The sequence below is a fragment of the Schistocerca americana genome, chromosome 3, assembly GCF_021461395.2.
Source record: "Schistocerca americana isolate TAMUIC-IGC-003095 chromosome 3, iqSchAmer2.1, whole genome shotgun sequence".
NCBI lineage: Eukaryota > Metazoa > Arthropoda > Insecta > Orthoptera > Acrididae > Schistocerca > Schistocerca americana.
In genome coordinates, this window is record NC_060121.1 from 207,358,197 (window position 1) to 207,381,479 (window position 23,283).

At 37.9% G+C, this 23,283-nt stretch overlaps 1 protein-coding gene across 5 annotated transcripts in view; it reads left to right on the plus strand.

Moving 5' to 3' along the window:
• LOC124607359 (cyclin-dependent kinase 12) overlaps window positions 1–23,283 on the plus strand; it is a 146,425-nt gene that overhangs the window by 44,157 nt on the left and 78,985 nt on the right. For 4 of the 5 annotated variants that reach the window (XM_047139665.1, XM_047139666.1, XM_047139661.1 and 1 more), the window contains exons 6-12: window positions 380–576; window positions 690–894; window positions 3,302–3,573; window positions 4,382–4,561; window positions 4,842–4,883; window positions 14,832–15,246; window positions 22,393–22,531. In XM_047139665.1, coding sequence (XP_046995621.1) covers window positions 380–576; window positions 690–894; window positions 3,302–3,573; window positions 4,382–4,561; window positions 4,842–4,883; window positions 14,832–15,246; window positions 22,393–22,531 — 1,450 coding nt within the window. The remainder of the gene's footprint in view (window positions 1–379; window positions 577–689; window positions 895–3,301; window positions 3,574–4,381; window positions 4,562–4,841; window positions 4,884–14,831; window positions 15,247–22,392; window positions 22,532–23,283) is intronic. The other variant, XM_047139664.1, reaches the window with a different exon arrangement.

A 23,283-nucleotide genomic window follows, 5' to 3' on the forward strand; every position in this document is an offset into this window, starting at 1 on the left:
AGGTTAGACTGAGGGCAGGGTACAGGTGAGGAGGGTGAGGGGGCGAAGTTACAGAAAAGGAGAGAAATAAAAAGACTGGGTGTGGTGGTGGAATGATGCCTGTGTAGTGCTGGAATGGAAATGGGGAGGGGCTGGATGGGTGAGGACAGTGACTAACAAAGGTTGAGGCCAGGAGGGTTACGGGAACTTAGGATGTATTGTTGTATGGAGTAGGATGTATGATAGTATAAGCTGAATTCTGGATGATTTTCAGAAATAAGTTTACTTCTCTGTTTGAATGCAAACCAGAAATATTTAAGTGATTTTCGCGATTTAAATATGTTGTTAGAAATTTAAAATTTAATGCGTATTTCATGGGAGTTTTGTCATTGCTTTTCAGGATAAGGGATCATTCTACCTCGTTTTTGAGTATATGGACCACGATTTAATGGGTCTTCTGGAGTCTGGCATGGTTGACTTTAATGAAGCCCATAATGCTTCCATAATGAAGCAACTACTCGATGGTCTGAATTACTGTCACAAGAAGAATTTTCTACACAGAGATATAAAGTGTAGCAACATTCTTATGAATAACAGGTAATTACATTAACTAAAAGTACTTTGAGAAACTAAAACTGTTATCATGAAATGATTTAGATGAGAGGAAAAGTAATTTAGTTTGATTGTACATAAATTATTTGTACTTTTAGGGGTGAAGTGAAGTTAGCAGACTTTGGTTTGGCAAGATTGTATAATGCTGATGATCGGAAAAGGCCCTACACAAATAAAGTTATTACACTGTGGTACAGACCGCCAGAGTTACTTCTGGGTGAAGAGCGATATGGACCTGCAATTGATGTGTGGAGCTGTGGCTGTATTCTTGGTGAACTCTTTGCAAAGAAACCGATGTTTCAGGTATAATTATACAAATCACGTATTGGAATTGCCAGATGTTATGACTTAATTTTGAACATCAGTTTGCATGTTGTGAAATGTGGTTGTAAATGCTGAAATTTGTTTAATTATTGTATGCAATGGTGAATTGTCTAATTGTGTAATTTTTTCCTTAATGATTGAAGTTGCTTGTGGACACTTAATTACCTCAAAGTATGGTTGGTATTACAGTATACTTCTGATTATTCATGGTAACATGGTAATGTGGGGGAGAGGAGGCACAAATAATCGAAAAACATGAATAATACAGATATTTTCAAACATCTATTCTTTGTTCGAAAGTTTATTCAAGTTCTGTGCATAGGTACCGTAGGTGTGTTTATTTCTTAAAATAGTCTGTGATATTGGTCTGCTTCTGAGAGGAGTTGACATTTCTTTGCGCAGTGTTTCAAATTATTTTTTATTTATTTATTTATTTATTTTTTGCAATAATGTCATTATACTGAACCCCATCCTTGGCCCATATAATTTAGAAGAGTATAGACACATTGCTATGTGGTACAATAACTGACAAGGTCACTGTCTTCATCCCCACTTTCACATTCCTCTTCTTTATTTTATTGTGAAGCAGCAGTTACAAGTTCAGTGTCACTTATGTAGTGGAAGCTGGGTTCATCTGCATTGATCTTCAGCCACTTATTCAAATTTACTTCATTGACATATTCGGAGCCATTTAAACTGCCTGTTAGATTCATTATTTGTACAGTTGCTGTTATTCGTCACTAAAACCTTTAAAATCACTTTCTTGTACACCTGAAAGAATTTTCTCTATGATTAAAATAGTGTATGTGGCTTGACTTCCTGCCAGGCATCAGAAATCCCTTATATGCCATCTAGAATTGTCAACTTCTTCCAGAACGCCACATAATTAATAATAATAATAATAATAATAATAATAAAAATAACAATAATCCTTGGTCCATTGGCTGTATAATGGTAGTCATGTTATGAGCTAAAAACTTAGTTTTAATGAGATGACATCAGATAAGAGAATCCTCTCATCGAGATGTGAGGAACATTATCAAGCAGTGGACCGGCCAACTGTGGCAATCTTTTCTTTTCTAGAAATCACCAAACTTGTAGTACAAAATGTTTGTTGAACCAGTTTTTGCAAATTTCGGTAGCCATTCGTGCTCTTTCTTATTTGTAATAATGCACAGGGAGATCCTTAGCTGTGATATCCTTGAATACTTCGGGTTTGTTGGGCTTTCCAATCACTAGTAGTTGCACCTTTTGGTTTCCAGAAGCATTAGCGGTGCACAAAATTGTAATGTGTTCTTTAGACGACTTATATCCAGGAACACAAACTTCGCTCTTAAAATCAAGAGTTCTGGTGGTAGACATTTCCGATACAGACCACTTTAGTCTGCATTATAAATTTGGTGTGGTTTAAAATTCTCTTGTTCCTAACATTTCCGGAACCATTCCTGAAACTAATCGGCTGCTGCAACATTTGAACTAAGCCACTCTCCTTGCCCAGTAAGTTCGTGAAACTTGTGACTTTGTTTCACTCTGGATAACCGTCAAGCTGAGTGTTAAATTCTCCCTCAAATAACGTTAGACCTTCATGAAAAAATTTAGCTTTTGTGGCACACATTGCACTGAAACAATCACATTTCCTGGCAAAATCTTGTGTTCTCTGCTTATTCTCTGGAATGTCCTGAACGATCTGCATACCAGTGCAGTAATCTGCACTGTTTTGCAGCAGTTTCTCCCTTCTCAGAACTTTCAGTTAAGTCTTAAGTTTTATTTTAATCTCATCACTTATTTTTTTCATTTCTCCTTCAGTGCTTTTACAGATTTCTCTTCACTTGCTTTGTGGACATGTACATGGCCATTAACTTTGTTCTCAATTTACACGGAACAAGGTGGCCGATAGCAACGAAGATGGTGCACTGTTGTCATTGTTTAAACAATGGAAATAGCCTTATTGTCATGCAGTAGGTTGTTTATTGCTTTTTGCCAAAGAAAAACATTCCACATTTTTTAAGATGTGTGAATAATCTGCAAACCAGATACTTTGCACATGAATAATCTGGAATCCACTGCATTTGCAAAAATGTTGAGAATTTGATGAGTAGCCAGTCTCGAACAATGAAAGCAAAAATTGTTTTCATATTGAGAGATAGGCAAAAGAACAAAGTGTTTCTTCATACTCAGTTTCCGCTTTCTTCAAGTCTCTCCTCTCTCACTTTTTCCCTTTTAAAAGTAAGTGGTGTGAGGTACCCAGAGTTGTTACATATGTTGATTTCAGTTTGTAGGGTTTGAAATATTGGCTTCTGTTTAACTATGAATTATATAATTACAGGAAAAATGATGCAATATTTAATTTTTCATTTTTGATTAAATAGAATTTTTGTGTGTGTAGGGGAATGTGGAGCTAATGCAGCTGGACATTATCTCTAGACTTTGTGGTACACCAACACCAGCTGTGTGGCCCTCTGTAATAAAATTACCATTGTGGCATACACTGAAGCCAAAAAAACCACACATGCGGCGTTTGCGTGAAGAGTATGAAATGTTTATGCCCGCATCGGCCCTTGATCTGCTAGATAAGATGCTTAGACTTGACCCTGAGAAGAGAATCACAGCTGAAGAGGCTCTCAAATCAACATGGCTGAAGAATGTGTGCCCTGAAAAGTGAGTTAAAATGTCTAATTTTGCATTCTAATTAATGTAACAAAATGTGAGACATATGCCTGCGCTTTCTCTCTCTCTCTCTCTCTCTCTCTCTCTCTCTCTCTCCCTCCCTCCCTCCCTCCCTCTCCCCCCCCTCCCCCCTTCTTTCTTTGCTGTATTTTAATTCGTTGAATTAGAAGAGAAACTACAAATTTATGAAGGTTTGTGCATTCTGTTTTAACTGATTTCAGACAAGTATGGCTTACATTTTAAATTTTTTGTTATAACTGCCATACATTTTAACATTGATGATTTGTATAGCAGAGCAGTTAGCTCATATTTTTCTGAGCACAGTGATAAGCTGGCCATGTATCTATATTTGTTTCCTTTTATATTTGTTCTTTGCCTTAAAGTATTTATTATGGGCAGCCCAAAGTTGGGTTTGTGTTCCAAGGAATAATTTTAATACACATTTTAAATAGCTATTTATAGCTATTTATTATTAATTACTTGTTGTACCTATATTTTTCTCATAATATTTTGCTCTGAATATTAGAAATATCACCTGTAGGTCTTCAGAATCTATATACTCATTGTAATTGTCAGTTTGTATACACTGCACCCTGTATTGATGTAGCAAAGATCCTCTTGAGTGTTAGAAAAGTGTTCATACTGGATTGCTACTCTGTAGGTAATAGCACAGCACTCTTCTATATATATTTTACCATTATTGACTGGGGAGCTGTCTGTTGAGTCCCATGCTACAATTTTAGAATTAAAGAAATGTAAGTGATAAAATGTCATAACAGGGACTACCATTCTGTTTCAGAATGCCTGTGCCTGAACTACCTACGTGGCAAGATTGCCATGAATTGTGGAGCAAAAAGCGAAGACGACAGCTGCGTGAACAGCAAGAATCTCTTCAGAATTTGCCTCCTGGTAAACCTTCTACCTTGAAAGAAAAGACTTCGAGTAATAAATCTTTTGAGGAGAGCTTTGAAATGGGAGGGTAAGTATGGTTCAATGTCTGCGAACCCATTTTCTTTCCTGATATATTGTGGGCATTACATTTTGTCATGTTAAATGCAGTTGAAAGAAAAGAACTGTATACAACAATTGTAAAGTTGTCAAAGTGCTGTAATTTTGGATTTTAGTTTTCATTGCAAAATAGTAAAGTTTTTTATTTTCAATGTTCATTTTGTCACCAAATTTATGATTTTCTTTTATTTAATTTTCTATTCAATTAGATGTTTGTTAAACTGAGAAACTGTTGGCTGATATGCTTACAGATCTGCCAACTGTACCCCTTCGAAGCAGGCAATGTCTGACAGGTAATTAAAATTGTAAATAACTTAACTGTGGGTTCTAATTAATGGCTGTAATGGGAAATACTTTCTGTTTTGTATGTGTGCTAATTTATGTAGGTTTGTGCAAGAGTTGTCCAGTTAATATGTGAATTGATTTCATTTCATAGTAAACTTTGTGGGTACAATGGTTGAAATGGTATCTTTCTTTACAGTTTAGATAAAAATTATAGCATTATTTCCAACGATTTCAATAGCACTTTGAGCTGTTCATGTTGTTCTTTGCATTGATCCTAAGAGATTTTAATTGATAAAGTGCTAATTATATACTATCTTAATGTGAGGCAGCACTTTTCATGTAATTTCTTCTTTATGTATAGTTAACTCTTAAACAGTGGTATTGTCGCAACAGAATAGATGCTGTGTTGACATGCACCACTCACATTAGTGCACTGATTGCAAATTATGGGTGATGGCAAGCTTTATTCAATTCATTTGAATAGTTGTATAACATCTTTAATTCATTGGAGTTACAAGATTTTTTAAACAATTTAGTAGAGAGAAGCTTAACAGCTAAACATAATATTCTTGCTGTCTGAAGTCTTTTTGATCACAGGCATATAAATTAACAACAACATTGTGTGATTTCATTTAATTGAAGATATAGTTTCATCTGCCTACTACCCAGTGGGTGAAATTAACTGCAAGATTTGATTCTGCTGATTTCCTTGCTGATACGTACTACTGTCATAGGTCTGAAAAACATTGTAGTCAGCTCATCATTGTTCACCCAAGTTAAACTGTGCTTTCCTTGTCAACAGTGTGTAGTGTGCCCTTGTTGCATTCCCAAATTCTAGAGTTGTATGATCCACTTCAGGTCAGTTCCTGCCCTAGTCCACAGCGTGAACTTGTCAGTAACAGCTACATTTAATTCGGTATAAATACTATTCTAAATAAATCTTCGTTACTGCTGTAAAGAAAGGTGCTGTTCAAAACGAAACTTAAATTAGAAAAGATAGAAACAATGTGCTTGCAGGACAGCACATTCAGACACTAACACATGTACAGGTTTTAGAAAACAGAAGTTCCTTTGATTGACAGTGAAAGGAAGAGGGTGTCTGCATGTGGACATACCACGAGAATAAGTTTGATACTGTTGCATGAAGTGACATGGACACTTACTGGCTTGTTCTATATGTACATAGGCTTGTACATGGTTCTCACTCATGCATTACAGACATTCTGTCCCTATTTGATACAGATCATGTAACTGTCTCCAAATGTCTGCTGGTGTGTTGATGTGTATGTTACATGTGCTGCAACATGTTGCATAGAAGTTACCTGAACTTTGCTTGATAATGACTAAAAATTCAAAGTTTGTTAATAGCATGTAAATTTGAAAACTGTGGCGCTTATAATGGTCAACATTTTCCTTTGAAAAATATATTGAGGCTCTGGACTCGTGCAAACAAAATTATAAAGAGGATAGGCTGGAGAAAATTTGGCTGACAAAGGTCAGATGGAAATCTACCCAAGATGCAAGCTGGAGTGAGTCCTGCTGTGCCTGCCTTGTCTGTAAATATCTGTTGTGGTCTGTACTTTTCTCTCTCTCTCTTTTTCTTTTTGGTTGCTTTTTTTCCAGACTGAGAAGTTGCAGGCTACATGTAATAATTTTTATAGGTCACTGGAAAAATCCACATATGTAAAATAGATGCCTCAAAATGTGAAAGCATGAAAGTAACGAATAGATGTTGTTTCATAGGGAATTGTATGCAGAGGAACTTTATTATAAGAGAGACTTTGAAATAGATTTGTTTTCCACATGTTAATGTAGAAACCAGTTTTTGGTTACTGGTATTGTACATCATCTGGCGAATCCAGTTTGGAAAGATAATGTGTGTATGAAACTCTTTGCAAAACAAAAAGTGCATGAGTGCAACAGTGTATCAGTGTGTTTGGTACTCTGGTGTCATGCTAGCAATGGGCAGATGAATGGTCTATTTGTTATTCAAGCTAACTAAGCTGACACTCAGTATGGTGTGTGATGGGAATGACTTGGTGTGTGATGGGAATGACTGAAATTGGGAAATACGTTTATGGTTGTTTCCATCAGCCACTGTGCTGAGTGCCAACTTACTTTGTGCAAATAGTAAGATACGTGCTGTGTAATGCAACATAGTAGTCAGCTATAGGACCTAGCTTGTAACATTTTATAACAAAGAAACATGCACTTCCATTTTTTAGCTTAAATCGAAACAGTGGTGTAATTCGGACACTTTCAGTGTGGCAAATTATGTTGTGGGTATTTCAAACAGTGGATGTGCTGCATACCACTAGAGGTCAGGCCTAAATTATCTTGTTAATAATACTCTGACAACTTAAACAGTCAGTTGTGCAGTAGCTGTTCTTGAATGCTTTGTGTTGTGCTTTCCTCATTGTATTCCTTTCTTAATTTGAAATAGTGAAGTGACTAATCCTGGTCCATCACGGATTTCGATTACAGCCCTTACAACACCAGCGTAGATCGATGATCGCTGTGACAATTAGTTCTGCTTTTGCAAACATGGGGTGTAGGCTCCTAGCCTGCAAGAGGGAGCAGGGGTTGTTTCCCTTTACCAATCCTCTCCTCTCTGGCAGTCAGAAGTGTAGTTTAAGTTCACAGCCGGCTGCCACTACATAGTGTATACACTGTGCGCTAGAGTGATTGGAAAACAAAATCCGTCACATTTCTTGACTGCACTGAAATTCGTCCCTTAGTGTTCAGATAGAGCTACTTTGGTTCTACTTCTGTGCTAAGTGCCTCATCATTTCTATCTGTAGTGTTGCCAAGCATGGGTTGCACGGCTAGGAATGCCCACCGCAGGTTTTGTAATCATCGAATTGTGCAGGAAAAGACAAATATTGTCGAGAAACTCTTTAAATAAAAAATGTATTTAGTTCAGCAGTGGGAAAATGCTGCTGCTTTTCAACACAACAAACACTTGTTGTAAGATTAAACACAGCCAATGAAGAAAATGGAACAAACACTTGTTATAAGATTAAGCACAGCCAATGAACAAAATAGAGGCCATTTTGAAGAAAAAAACTTGTAACTTTTTGCAGAAGCAAAGATTCCAGTCAATAAGCACTTTTTTTAACAGTCTATTGACAAGAATGGATGTTATATTTTGCAGTAATCAGACTAATTCATGGTGATTTGTTATTCTTCAGATGAAATCAGTGCCAATATTCACTGGACACTACTTGCACGTGTAGACGGAACTAAGTGTACTGTCAGTCTTGCCTCGTATTGTATTACTTTGTTTTGTTCAAATGCATAACTTAAGATAGTAATTTATATTGGCAGATTGACTTCTTGTTTTATCAATCAATTGATTTGTTGGTTTTAGTTAGTTTAAGAGGAATATAAATTCAAATGGTGATGGTGAGAAAATTCTTATAATTTTTGCTATAAAGCCTCAATTTTCCTTATGAATTTTGCTATAAAGCCAAGTTGTTGCAATTGGCAAGAAGTATTGTTGGGAATATGAAGATGGTTTGATAAATTTGGTAAAAAAGCAAGAAAAAAATTTTGTTTCGTAAACAATTCACCTTGCTTTTTGACATAGTCTCCTTTGAGGGATATATACTTGGTCCAGTGATCCTCCAGCTGGAAAAATAGGTTCTGTGAAACTTTGCAAAATGTTCCTTGATGGAAACTATCACTTTTGCGAATAGGGTGGATGAGGAACTGATTCAAAGTTCATTCCATGCACTTGTTATCGCTGATGTGTGGGATGGTGTATTATCCTGATGAAAGTGCACTTTTTTAATCTTCTTTCAGACAATGCAAGTTTCAGATGAACCAACGAAGAAGCATAATATGGCCCAGTTATGGTTCTGCCTTTTCTAAGTAATCTATGAGGATTATTCTTTGGGAACCCCAAAAAAAACAATAGCCATCACCTTACTAGCTGACAAAATGGCTCCTTCAGTGCACTTTCAACACCTTTTGCCTATTGTTTTTACTGATGTTTTGGCTCTAGTGTGCAAAATCAATGCAAAATGTCTTGAGGATTGCAATTAAACATCACCATAGGTTGTGCTGAAATGAGTCTGATGTGGTTTTGTGTGACTGAGTAATGCTGCTCCCACTTTGCAAATTGCTTTTTCATAGCCAATTGTCTGTGCAGGATATTACGCGTTCTCTCAGTTGAAATGCCAACTGTCTCGACAATCTCACAGATTTTTCTTTGTGGTTTTACATTATCATATCATGGATTTTGTCAGCGGTTTCCTTTGTGGTGACCTTACTTTGACAGGAAGAGTGCATTTCATCTTTGGTAATTTTGTGCCCATGTTTAAATTCATTAACCCAAAAGTAAATTGTCTTAATTGATGGTGCAGTGTCTGTGAGAACTTCATCCAGTTCTGTTTTGATTTGTGCGGTAGTCCAACGTTTCAAATGAAAATGTTGAACAACAGTGCAAAACTTGGTTTTCTCCATTTTCAATTGCAATTGACACATTGACCAATTCAGACTTCTATTAACAATGGACTGTATGCTGTAAACTGCTGAAATTCTTTATATGATCCTTGAAATAATCAAGCTTACAAACCATGGAGGCACAACAAAAAGTGTGGTCTTCTTTCCTGAAAATATACTGTACATATCAAACCATCCTCATATAATTACACAGCAATTTGCTTTGACTTTGGCTTTTGACACCCAAGATGAATAAGTAGTGGAAATGCAGTTTGTCCTTTTAAGTTTAAGTTTTTATTTGGTAAGCCAATTTAGTAAACAGCCAGCAATATAAAATAACAAAAAGAAAAAGCAAGTCACATATCAAAAATCTGTTACTTTTTCCTTAATATTTAGAATTTTGGTACAAAATACGTTCACAGACACTCTTGTCAAAAATTTGTCAACTATTTGTTAATACATTAAATTTCAGGCATGCAGCTGTATGAATTTGCATGGCTGCATGCGAAAAATTTAATGGCTTATTCATTAAACCATGAAAAATGGACAGCGCACAATTCTGTTGTTGATCACCTGTTTCCATGAAATGTTTAAATTGGCTTCTACATTTTATGAAATCGATATTTGTTTCTTTGTAATTTTAGAATTGTCCATAGGATATTGTGTTTTTATGTGATAAATTCTATTGTTTTTATTTCTTACTGAATTTTCATTAATCTTCTGTATACTCAATTTAATTTTTAAATTTTATGTGATGTTAATAATTGAGTGGTCCTTGTCGCCTTCTTCTGCCCAGCATTCTGATCTGTTTCTGAAATCTTGATAAAGGTCACAGTGGACTCTGTCAGGACTAAAATGATTTAAAATGTTAATCCAAACAATTTTCCCAATTGGAATGCTGTTCAACTGGTTCATAAGTATGGTGTATTGATATTCAAATAAAAAAATCTCCTTTGTATGAGAAATGGAGCTAATTGTATGTGCGCATCCATCTGTACCCATGTCAGTTATTGGTTGACCTCCATGATGAGGCCAAGAAAAGACAATGTGCAATATGTCCATAAATTTTGAAATTTATTTCATGTGTCATATATGAATGTAGGATGGACGTGTCCCTATTTATAAAGTAATGTGAAAGGAAAAGACAGAATGAAACTACTTTTTATTCAGCTGAATATTAATTTCATTCTGGTATTCTTCACTAAATAACAAGATACTGAATTATGTATAAGAATGATAAATGAGATACTCAGACAATGCAAACTTTAGGTAGTAAATCAACAACATAGGAAACGATAGATTGCTACTTGTAGTAAAGATGACATGTAAAGTTGCGGACAGGCAAAATTAAAAGACACTTCCACATAAGCTTTTGGCCACAGACTTTGTCAGAAAAAGAGAAACACTCACCTTTCATTCGCAAAGCAAGCACATCTCATGCTGACATAACCGCCCGAGCTACCAGAGTTGACAGTCATGTGTAAGTGTCTTTTAATTGTCCCTGTCTGCAACTTAATGTGTCATCTTTATGGTAAGTAGCAATTTTTTTTCTTACATTGTTAAATAAGATATTTCATGTTCTAAAATTATAGGAACTATTTTGTATTGTAATGTAATTCATTAATGAGTACGAAAAGGTTGAAAAATCAGCCAATGAGTCATTGAGTCGAGCCTGTAAACAAGCTTACGGGTAAGTACATTAGTTGTGCTGGCAGGTAGAACATATCTACAGAGCACATTATCTTCATTTTCTTACTTCCGACAATCTCTTGCATAGTTTCTCCATCACATGTAAGAAGTTATTGTTAACAATAAAGAGATTAATATTCACAATAGGAAGCACATCCCCTCTATTTGTAAGACCGATCTTGCAGTTGTTATATACCTGTATCAATGTCCAGTCCAGTAACGAGCACCGAATTCTGTTGGGCTTCCCCCTCCCCACCACCTTCCAATTTTGGCCAGCTGTGAACCGTGTAGGACTTTTAGGCTTCTTTGCCTTTGTTTTTCTTTCTTCCCAGAACCTCTTCATAATTTTCATTCCCTCTTAGTGATTTCACATTTGTGCTATTGGCTTCGCTTCGGAATTCTTCTCATTTTGGATCATCTTTAAGTATAATACTATTTTCTTTTGCATCTCTTTTGACCTCTTTTTGTCCAGTTAAAATTGCACTTTAATGATGTGATGTTACTGAAGATTTTTTAACTCAAGCACTTTTTATCCATTCTTTCTAGGTGTCCATAAAATTTCACATTATTTCCGTGATATTTTCAGTATATATGTAGAGCTCCTTGTTTTTCTTATTCTTCCAAGTTCCACCAGTAGTTTTCAGAGGTATGAGAATATCTTGAGAATCTTCTTTCGACTGTGCTTTTTTACTTAAAATAAGACACTCTGAAGCAGTGTCCTTATATAACTGAATTATAGTGATTGCTTTTTGTCCTTGTAGGATCCTTTTTTTTATTGTACATGTTCTGTTTCAGTTTGTAAAGCAAGATTCTTCCTTTGCCTGCTTCTTTATCCAGTCCATTAGTTTGGATCCATTTGCCTAAGTATTTGAAGCCCTCTGTTTGTTTGATCTTCCTATATTGAATTTCCAAATATTCCTTCCATTGTTGTTTGTTTCATATATTCCCTTGTTTCTTAAGAGGCATTGACACCTGCTTTTACTGTGCTTTCATGCGAGATCTCCCATATTCTTTGTGCATCCTTTTGGTTTCAAACTAAATGGGCAAGACTATAACATCTCATTTCCAGATTGTTTCCTTTCTTTCCAAGATGTACACTGAGGTGAGAAAAATCATGGGATAGGGATATGCACGTATACAGATAGTGGTAGTATTGCATACACAAGGTATAAAGGGGCAGTGCATTGGTAGCTCTTATTTGTACTCAGGTGGTTCATGTGAAGTGGTTTCCAATGTCGATTATGACCACATGACAAATTAACGAACAGACTCTGAACACAGAATGGTAGTTGAAGCTAGACGCGCGGGACATTCCATTTGAGAAATCATTAGGAAGTTACATATTCTGAGATCCACAGTGTCAAGAGTGTGCCAAGAATACCAAATTTCAGGTATTAGCTCTCACTACGAATAATGCAGTGACTAATGGTCTTCACCTAACGAAGGAGAGCAGTTGTATTTTCATAGAGTTATCAGTGCTAATAGACAAGCTTCACTGCATGAAATGACTGCAGAAATCAATGTCGGATGTATGACAAACGTATCTGTCAGGACAGTGTGGCCTAATCTGACATTAATGGGCTAAGGCGGCAGACAACCAATGTGAGTGTCTTTGCTAACAGCACATCGCCTGCACTGTGTTTCATGGGCTCGGGACCATATCGGTTGGACCCTAGATGGTTGGGTAACTGTGGTGTGGTAAGATGAGCCCTGATTTTGGTTGGGCTGATGATAGGGTTTGAGTGCGTTCCAGACCCCACGAAGCAATGGACCCAAGTTGTCATCAAGACTTTGTGCAAGCTGGTGGTGGCTCCATAATAGTGTGGGTTGTGGTACTCTGGTCCAACTGAACCAATCATTGACTGGAAACAATTATCTTTGGGTACTTGGAGACATTTGCAGTCATTCATGGACTTCATGTTCCCAAATAATCATGGAATTTTTCTGGGTGACAATACGCCATCCTACCAGGCAATTGGTTTGAACAACTTTCTGGACCATTCAAGCGAATGATTTGACCATCGCCCGACATGATTCTCGTCTAACATTTATGGGACATAATTGAGAGGTCAGCTTTTGCAGAAAATCCTTCATTAGCAACATTTTTGCACTTATAGTTGGCGATATAGGTAGGCATGGCTAAGTAATTCTGCAGGATCCTTCCAGCGACTTGTTGAGTCTATGCCATATCGAGTTGCTGCACTATGCTGGACAAAAGGAGGTCAGATACAATATTAGGAGGTATCCCATGACTTTTGTCATCTTAGTGTATTCTATTTTCTCGTTGTGTGACCCTGTCTTTATTTCAAAAGGCACAGAGATTTTTGCGAAAAATTTAACTTTTGAAATGGTGAACATCAAGGATTGTTTTACAGTTTACCTTGTTTATGTAGCAGTTCTGAATTCCTCTAAAATCATAAATAAAGTTTGCTTGTCAGTGGAATCATATGCTTTCTTGAAGCTGACGAAAATCACTGTTGTATCCTGACCCTTACTTCTTATTGCTCTAGTTCTCAGAATACCCTTGAGGTTTGAATATCTGTTCCTCGCATGACCAGTCTTTTCGGAAACGAGCTTGATATTCTCCAATGAAGTAATCAGGCTGTTCTTCAGTTCTTCTTGGCAGGATTTTGGAGGGTAGTGAAAGAAAGGAGATCCCTCATAATTGTTCATATCTGTTCAGTTGCCTTTCTCAGAGGTGGGGTGTATGAACACACATTTCCAGTCTTATTGTATCTTTTCAGTTTTCTGTATTTCTTCTTTAAGGCAGTACACCATCTTCAGTAATGTGTCCTCCGGTCTTCCACATTTCTGCCACAGTACCATCTTCATATGGTGCCTTATTACTTTTGAGCTCCTTGTTTACCTGCTTGGTTTCACGAAGGCTTGATGGTGTGGAATCTGAATTATTGTTGATTGTTTTCCGAGGCTGTTCAAAGTTTAGCAGCACTTTGAGGAAATTTTGCGAAGAACTCACAGTTTTATTTGCCATTGATACCTATGCTACAACCCATTCGCCTGAAATACAGACATGGAGGTTGATATCCCTGTAGCTCCACTTTGAAGAGTCTATAAAACTCACTGATGTTGCTCCTTTTGAGCTTTTGCTCCACCTTACTTTAATCACATTTCTTCTTTTCTCCTATTACAATATTGGCTGTTCCGTTCCTTTCATTCCTGAAGTTCGGGCACTCATGACCGTGTAGTTGAGTGCCCCACAAACCAAACATCATCATTCTAGAAGTCCTCCTGTTTTCCGCAGTCTTGTTAAGAGTTCCACCACTTTTAGAATTTTAATATCCTTTCTGAGCTTTGTAGAAAGGGTTTTTTGATCCCTGGAGCCATCATTCCTCTTGAAGTGTTGCATAAAAATGAACTCTGCACAAAATTTTGATCGACACAAACTTTGTTGGATCAATACAAACTTTGTTGGATCAATACAAACTTTGTTGGATCAATAGAAACTTTGTTGGATCAATAGAAACTTTGTTGGATCAATAGAAACTTTGTTGGATCAATAGAAACTTCGTGTGGCTCTAAATTTACACGTGATACATTGTATACCCTACTACCTACCACACATCTATACTATTTTTATGTACATTATGGTGCAAATTTGCATTTCTTGTCACATAAACAGCCATTTTGCGTAATAATGTGAGTATTCTGAATTATTATAAAAATCATTGCAATTGATCAGTATAATTATGAAATTTGCTATGGACTAAATATAGCATGCATTTTGTCATTTTGTTTGATAAAGGTAACTAATGAACAGTTTGATTATAAGTTAAAACCGTTTTTGTTTCCTCCGATTGCAGTTCTTCAAAGGCGTTGAAGAAAGAAGCTGCCGTCTTTTCATCACGTGGTGTAGAAGATGCTTACAACCAGGCAGTGTTTTCTACAGCAATGGCAATGTCTGCTGCAGGGAATACATCTCCATATCTGCAGAATGTCTCAGGGCCTAATAGTCCCTTAGTTGGACGACCTATACCTCGTCTTGGTGGTGGAATTGGAGAATCTTCATTAACACCACCTCCAAATTCAAATATGGCAGCACTTGGGTGTATGTCATCTAATCACTCAGAAGGTTCTCATACTCCTCAGGCAATTGATGACCACCCCAGTATGGAAACAATGTCCCTTCAAAAACAGCTGTCAGTGCTGTCACATGCATTGGTTAATAAACTGCCAGTACATGTTGGACAGCTGTTGTCTCTCCATGCAGAGAAAGAGGTAAGTTCAGAGCATTTTTTATGCCAATTTGCAGTAATCTTTTACTATAAGTAATTTTCTTGACATAAGTGCAGAATGGTTTGTTGCAGCCTGTTGCATCTAGCAAAATAAGGAAGTGATATTTTCTGTGTTGAAACCTGGAGCCATTTGTAGTTATTGTTTCTGGCTACTCCTATTCTTGTAAACTCACCACGCTGAAAAAAGTGCAGTTACATGTCACTGTTTTGCTGTGGACTGTGCTTCTAGTGGCACATTAAGGTACACAATATTGGCAGTAAGTTACAATGGCGTGTTTGCAAGATATTAAAGTCTCCTGTGGCTAGCAAGTCCCCATATCTGTTCCCAATTGAACATGTGTGGAACCAGCCCAGACGTCAACTCCATCGCGATACCACTAAGATATCAAGGACTAATTAACAATTATGGGCCAGCTTGAATCAGGATATGATAAATCAATTTTATGACACCCTTCCCAACCGAATCATACTGATGAATGGGTTCATACTGCCAAGTTGTCAGTTTGACTTCATTTTGTAATCATTGCAATGACACCGCTCCCCCTCTCAGCTTGTGAAATCTTGTTTCATTTTCTGCTCCCCTTCTGGGTGCCTCACTTTTTTTTGTCAGGCAGTAGATGTCACAATAGAACACACAGTTACCTGGCTGTTTTCACAGTAACTTCGCTGTTATCACAGTAATTATCCTAAACAGTATCCAGGAAACAAATAGTTTTCTGCAAAATCTGCCACTACTTCATCAGGTTTTAGATCTCCTTTCAATACTATCAGGTATTGAGAAAATGATATTCTGGCACAAAATGATGGCCTGGAAAATACACAATTCTTTCTGGAAATTTTTCAACAAAATCTTCTCTTGACAGTTGCTGTACATTTAGTATAGCTTGATCAGTGCTTCCCTCAGGATATGCATCCCCATACACTGAAGAAACATATGTTTCTACTTTTGCCTTTCTGTGTGTGTGTGTGTGTGTGTGTGTGTGTGTGTGTGTGTGTGTTGCAGGCTGTGCAATCCACAAACAGATTTGTGCTTTCCTTGGGCGATATTAGCAGATAGCATCAGTTTTATATTTCTGTGAGCAATGCACACACAAACTGAATGCATTCCAGCAGAACAAACAATGAGACATCATTTTGTTTTTAAGTCACAAATAAATAAATAAGTAAATCTGATCTCTGCATCAGACTTGATATGTGCAACAAACAGTTACTTTAAATTGAGCAAGAATAATCTCTTCTACTTTTTAATTTTTTTGGCATCAATTCTTAAAGGTACACAATTCTTCATGCCAGGCCAAAGTTAGTAAAAAAAACTGATTGCGCTGTTTTTTATTTCCTGAGAAAAAGCACTGCCTGTCTTATCCTTTGGTATTGACTGAAACAATCTGCCCACTCACCATTTTTATCACTTGATTCATTTTACATGTTGCGTAGGTTTCTGAATCTCATACCTCACTTTCTTAACCTTCAGTGGTGACGCCCAAAACAAGTTAAGCATTAACTTTTCTGTATCAGCATTCATTTTGACATCTTCATCTTCCTTGTCAGATGAAGATGATTGTGAAACATGCACCAATGAAACATGCACCAACTTTATGTTCAGTTTTTTGTGACACAGTGTGCAAAACTTTAAGCTAAAGGCAACAGTATCGGAAAACTTATCAGCTGCAGTGGTTTTCCAGCCTCAAACCTTATTGAACATGTGTGGTAGCTGTGGTCTTCAATCCGAAAACTCGATTGACTGGTTTGCTGCACTTCTTGATGCTACTCTGTTCAGTGCAATTCTTCAAATAACTAATGCAAGTTACGTTGTACTGAATTTGCTTCCTGTATTCATCTCTTGGTGTCCCTCTACAGTTTATAGGTTCAACACTTCATTCCAATAATAAATTGGTGATCCCTTGCTGTCTCAGAATGTGTCGAATCAACTGATCCCTGCTTCTAGTCAGATTTTGCCTCAAATTTGTCCCCCCCCCCCCCCCCCCCCAATTCAGTTGAGCACCTCCTGATTAGTTATGTAATCTGCCATTTAGTTGTCAGCATTCTTCTGTAGCACGAAATCTCAAAAGCTTCTGTTTTCGTTTTGTATGAACTATGTATTGTCCATGTTTGTCTTTCATACATGGCTGCATTCTGCCAAATACTTTCAGAAAAGCCTTCCTAACACTTAAATCTATTATTGATGCCAACAAATTTCTTTTCTTCAGAAAAGCTTTTCTTGCTATTGCCACTCTATACATTTTGTATCCTCTCTACTTCAGCCATTAACAGTTTTTTGCTGCCTGAATAACAAAACTCATCCACTCCTTTAAGTCTCTCATTCCCCAGTCTAACTCCCCCAGCATCACCTGATTTAATTCGATTGCTTTCCAATATTCCAGTTTTGCTTTTGCTGATGTTCATCTGATGTGCTCCTCTCAGGACACCTTCCATTCCATTCAGCTGATCTTCCAAGTCCCCTGCTGTCTCTGACAGAATTACATTGTCATCAGCGAGATTTTTCTATGGCTTTTCAATGTACAGATAGAATAACTTCAGTTATAGGCTACAACCCTGTCTCATACCCTTCTAAAACAGTTTCCCTTTCATGTCCCTTGACTGACATCTGGTTTCTCTATATACAAGTTGCAAATAGCCTTTTGTCCCCCTTCCCCCCCTCCTAGGACCTACTTCCATCTAGACGCATCTGATCTAGTGCGGACTTCAGATTGAGCATGTAACATAGAGCAGACTGAAAATGGAGCAGCTAAGTGCCTAACACCATCCAGGCACAAATACTGGACCTGATCCACAAAAGGACCGTTCTCAGATCATCTGAATAAGACATTGAGTCATTCTGTTGAAATATCATGTGAGAATGACGAGTCCAACTGGTGGAGTACTTGATTATTCAACATGTCACCTCAAGTAATGCATATCAAGAAATACGTTCTGTAAATGTTGGAATCTACATACCAAATTTTAACAAAACCTGAGGTGAGAAGGAGAGAGCAGATCAGTATTACAGTCTGAGTGCTTGACTGCGGGCACAGATTAGTAAGGCTGGACAGACAATTCACACTTAAGTTGTCAGAGTGCTAGTCTCTAGCCTATGCGATCATACTGTTTTGGTCAAGTGCTGATGATTGGGTGGCAAAATGGCTTGTATACACTTTGAATGTGTGTAATAGGTAGGGACTGGAAAATGTGGTATCTATTTTTTGCTAAGTTCGCTTCTATTTCTGATGAAATTTGCATTTACTTTTTGTTTGTAAATGATTAGATGCACAAATTTCAAAGGTTGTCATGCTACATGAGTGAAGACAAACAATGCCTCAGTTCGTTGAATCTGACTGTTAAAAAAAAAAGTGAAAACTTTCACCTTTTTCTTCCAAAATGGCATTTGTTTTCTTCACTTGGCTGTATTTAAGCTTAAAAAATGATTGTTCTATTGAAAAGCAGCAGCACTTTCCCCACCCTTCAATGTAGAAGTAGAACCAAATGTACGGTAACTCTTAGTCGAAAAACCTTGCAGATTTTGTTTTCAGTTGCTATAGCGCAGATTGTGAGCAATATAGGCTGTAGTGGCAGATGGCCCCGAGTGTAAACTAACTATTAATTTTGACTGCCAGAGGGGAGATGAGTGGTGCATGGAATCGAGCCCCTCTTCCCTCTTGGAGGGCAGCAGCTTACATCAGAACTGATGTGTTGTCATAGGGATTGCCGATCTCTTCTGTCGTCGTAAGGATCACAGTCGAAATCCATGATGGACTAGGATTAGTCGCTTCACATATTTCAGAATAAGAGAAGAAAAGAATGTGTGACAAACAACACAAAGCTATCGGGAATGGCTACTGCGCGATAGCTTGTTGAGATTAGCAGAGTATGGTTAACGACGTAGTTCAGGCCTGATCACTAGCGGTATTCGATGCAAACACAGTTAAAAACATCCTCCACCTAATTTGTCATGTTAAAACTGTCCGCCTTATACCATCTTTTGAGCTTTAGTTAGCAAGCAAATGTATGTATTTCTTAGTTATAAAATTCTAGGTCCCATGGCTGATTAGTTCTCTCTTAAATAAATCATGCAGCCGCTCACAATTGGCATGATATTAGATCATTGAGCACATAGGGTTGCCTATACTACTTGTACCTGTCCACAGCCGATATGATGGGTACCTGTGCACCATGAGGCTGCGTTGGATCTGCTTTTTATATAATGTGTAGAAGTTCAAGAAGAAATCTTAATTTAAATTCCTTAAATGAAACACACAGTGACAGCCAGTGATTTAACCACTTTTAAAGTAAATTGTTCCCCTAAATCTCAGAATGGATTGGAGTCTTTCCATTGCCATCAACATCCTTTTCACCTTGGAGGCTATTAGTGACAATGTTTATGATTGTTTGGGATATGAGTGTTGCAAGCTGAAGACTGATGCTGTTAACTCATAGTGTATACTTGTTGAAAGGAAAGTTAAAGCAGGGTGGAAGTCGTAGGTAGTGTGTATCTTGTGGCGCACCAAATAAAATTAAGAGTGCTCATGCACAACAGACCTACTGTGAAGTGTCGAACGATAATGTTGATGAGATATAACGTTTTAACCTACCATCCAGTGGCGGAGCAAAAGGGGAAGGGGGAGGGGTTAAGGGGGTCTATCATCCCGTGGGTGTCACTTGCAGAAGGGCGCCAAATGATCTCCACAAGATTTTTCAGAAAATATGTTGTTATTAGAGTAAATTCTGTATATTATATCACAGTTATGTGTTTCTGGAGAGGGCACAGTAAAGAGTGTTGTACACCAGGTGCTATGAGGGGATGGCAGTGAAGTGTTGCCCCCCGGGCACCAATTTGGGGGGGGGGGGGGGGGGGCAGTTATGTTTGCTACACCATTGGTACCATCCTTTCAGGCAAATGACACTTTGCCACAGAGATTCTGTAATTTTGTTGTTATTGATGAGACCAAGCTTTCAGACATTGTGATTTGAGTTGATAGTCTTGGCTCATTAACACTTTGTGACCTTTACCTTTTTTGTGTCCATGATGTGGAATCCCTAGCATTTTCAGTCTTTCATTATCATAATTATGTTTGCAAAAATATAAAGATCTTGGGGGAAAATTCTTCTTCGAAATAAAAGCAAAATCAATAATATTTGTTCTAAGTACTGCGTGCAGACTTCATTTAAATTTGGCTGAAAATTTCAAATTTAGAAAGCCTATGCAAGAACTTAATTGCTGCATTGTCAGGTAAAAGTATAACTTCCAAGAGAATAAATGTATGTTGTGTTCATTTTTCAGCTTTTCAATTGCCTGTTTAGTTGAATAATGCTAACTACATATAATGAAAGGTATTCTACCCTCTGCTGAGAGGGTGAGGCTACTGGAAAGACGCAAGAAAGATCCATATATGCTAGGTTTTCGAAAATAATTGTATGTATAAATATTAAAAACTATTAATTCGGTGTGAGAGGGCAGTAAAAGACTGACAAATGTGTTGTATACTGAATGCAAGTAGAATCTAAAACTTTGAAGAAAAAAAAAGAAAAGAAAAGCCTGGCAATGGGAATGATCAGAGTGTAGGATAGTTGTAATATTGTTTTGGTCCTAAGTTTTAAAGAGTCACTCTGCCAATAGAGGAAGAATAGCAATTTCTGCTCAACACATCTCAGAAATTGAATGGGAATTGAAGTAATGTTCCAGCTACCAATACTTTTCAAGGGTAGTCATTGAACAAAATACCCTAATTTTGTTTTCAGAAGGGAAATCTGGTGTTGCAAGACAGTGAAGTTTGTAAGAGTGATTTCTAATGGACCGCTTCTTAAAGAAGCCACACGAGTGCGCACCAGTGGGCTTCAGTATATATGTATAAAGGATATTGCTGGCATGAGTTGATCCCTTGCTTGCCCAATATGATAAAAAGCTAGTGGTACAAAGATACAGGAATTTGTACAAAAGTTGGTGGGTAGTACTTCATACGTGGAAATTATTCTTGAGAAATATGTTGGAAGGAGTGAGATTTATTGTGAAATATTTTCTGCTTTTAGCTTTCACTTCATTGTATAGGGTGCGGTAAATAAGTGGCCTGGGGAACAGTTGCAGGGTACAAGCAAACATAGCAGAGGAAAGGAAAAACAGCCCTAATCTGACTATAGCAGATTTTGAAAGAGGCCATCATTCATCTCTTGGCACTTTTGTGCCCTCGTCAGCAGGCGGATTCAAGCTGGAGTGCTGCAATTGCTGCAGTCTCATCCTTGTTGAGATATACTTTAGATGTGCGGGCTCCCCACATACACTAATCAACACTTATCAGGTGACCTGAGTGGTCAGCTAGAGCTGCAACGAGAGTGACCTCTGTTAACAAATCTCTTGAGCATGAAGATTGTGTTAATGTTCTCCAGGGTTCGTCTAGTTATATGGGCAATTGCCCCATCCTCTTGGAAATAACAGGGCGTGGTTATATGCATACATTCACACACATCAATATCGATTCATCTGGGCCACTTTTATTTGCCCTATCCTGGATATAGAGGGACAAGTTCGTGACAAAATTTCGGAGAAATTTAGAGAACATCATGTCACATAAGGTACACAAATAGAAATTCAAGGATATTAACAACAAATAAAATAGCAGGCAGTTAATCACAGGCAGGTTGTGTGTGTGTGTGTGTGTGTGTGTGTGTGTGTGTGTGTGTGTGTGTGTGTGTGGGGGGGGGGGGGGGGGGGGGGGGGGGGGGGGGGGGGGGGGGGGGGGGGGGGGAAAGGTGGTATTTAAAATTATTTTGGGCAACCACTGGAAATTTGAAGGTGAAGCGAGTACGTGCATCATTATCAGCAAGCAAGGCAAAACAGTACAGCCCCTACTTCTCTGTTACGTCAGTGTTAAGATAATATGTGTAAAAAGGAGACATATCTAAACTGGTTGTCAGTGGAACCAATGAGTAACACCAGTTTTATGTGCCCAAATTGTTGCCTTAGGTAATACAACTTTTTTTCCCAAATGCCTTTCTGTTAGCGAGGTATTAAAGTTCCATCGCATATTCTTCAAGACACACATAATTGCATTATAATTTGTACTTTTGATTCGTAGAAATGTAGCAGTTGTTTTAGAAAGAAAAATTTGTAACCGTTTGACTGAGAATATGTACTTTGCAGTCTGATCCACAGTCACAACAGCTGATCCAGAAACTTCACATGGAGCTGAGGGGAGCTGTTGGTGGTAAATACAATAGTCAAGCGTTCCAGATCAGTTCTATGAGGCTGGATCCAAAACAGCTAATATTTAATCCACCAGGTAAGTGCATATATTCTGCTGGTGTAAGCATTCATAAAACTGATCAAATATAGTATCACAAAAGGTGATATAAACATACTTTGGATTTACTCTGAAGAGCCAGAGCATTATGGCCACTATCGATTTAAACACGTCCAGGTGATAGCAGCATCACCTGGTGTGGAATGACTGTTAGTCAGACACATACGTAATGCATGTAATATCAGTGAGCATGCTGTCCATGTGTAGAATGGAGGTGGCACACAATCTATCTGTTTTGACTGAGGGCAGATTGCGATGGCCCAGTCGCACGAATGTCTGCTGTTCTAGGAGTGCTGCAGTGAATGTCTTCAAAACATGCAAAAACCAAGGTGAAACCATGTTCTGACATTGTGGGGTTACGCGGCCATCTTTTCTTTACAGATGTTGGACATTATAGGCGAGGCAGACTGGTAGAACAGGACACGTGGTGAACTGTGGTGGAAGTAACATCAGACTTTAATGCTGGGCAGAATACAAGTGTGTCAGAACACACAGTGCACCGAACACTCCTAACAATGGGCCTCCACAGCTGACAAGTCTTTCATCTTACAATGTTAATACCACGACTTCGCTAGTTAGGACTGAAATGGGCACGTGACCATCAGCACTGGATGTTGGCGCAGTGGCAGTGTGTTGCATGGTCTTATGAATCCTGATACCTTCTTCAATGCACCGATGGGAGGGCGCGAATCTGTCTTGTTCCAGGGGAACAGCTCCTTGACATGTGTACT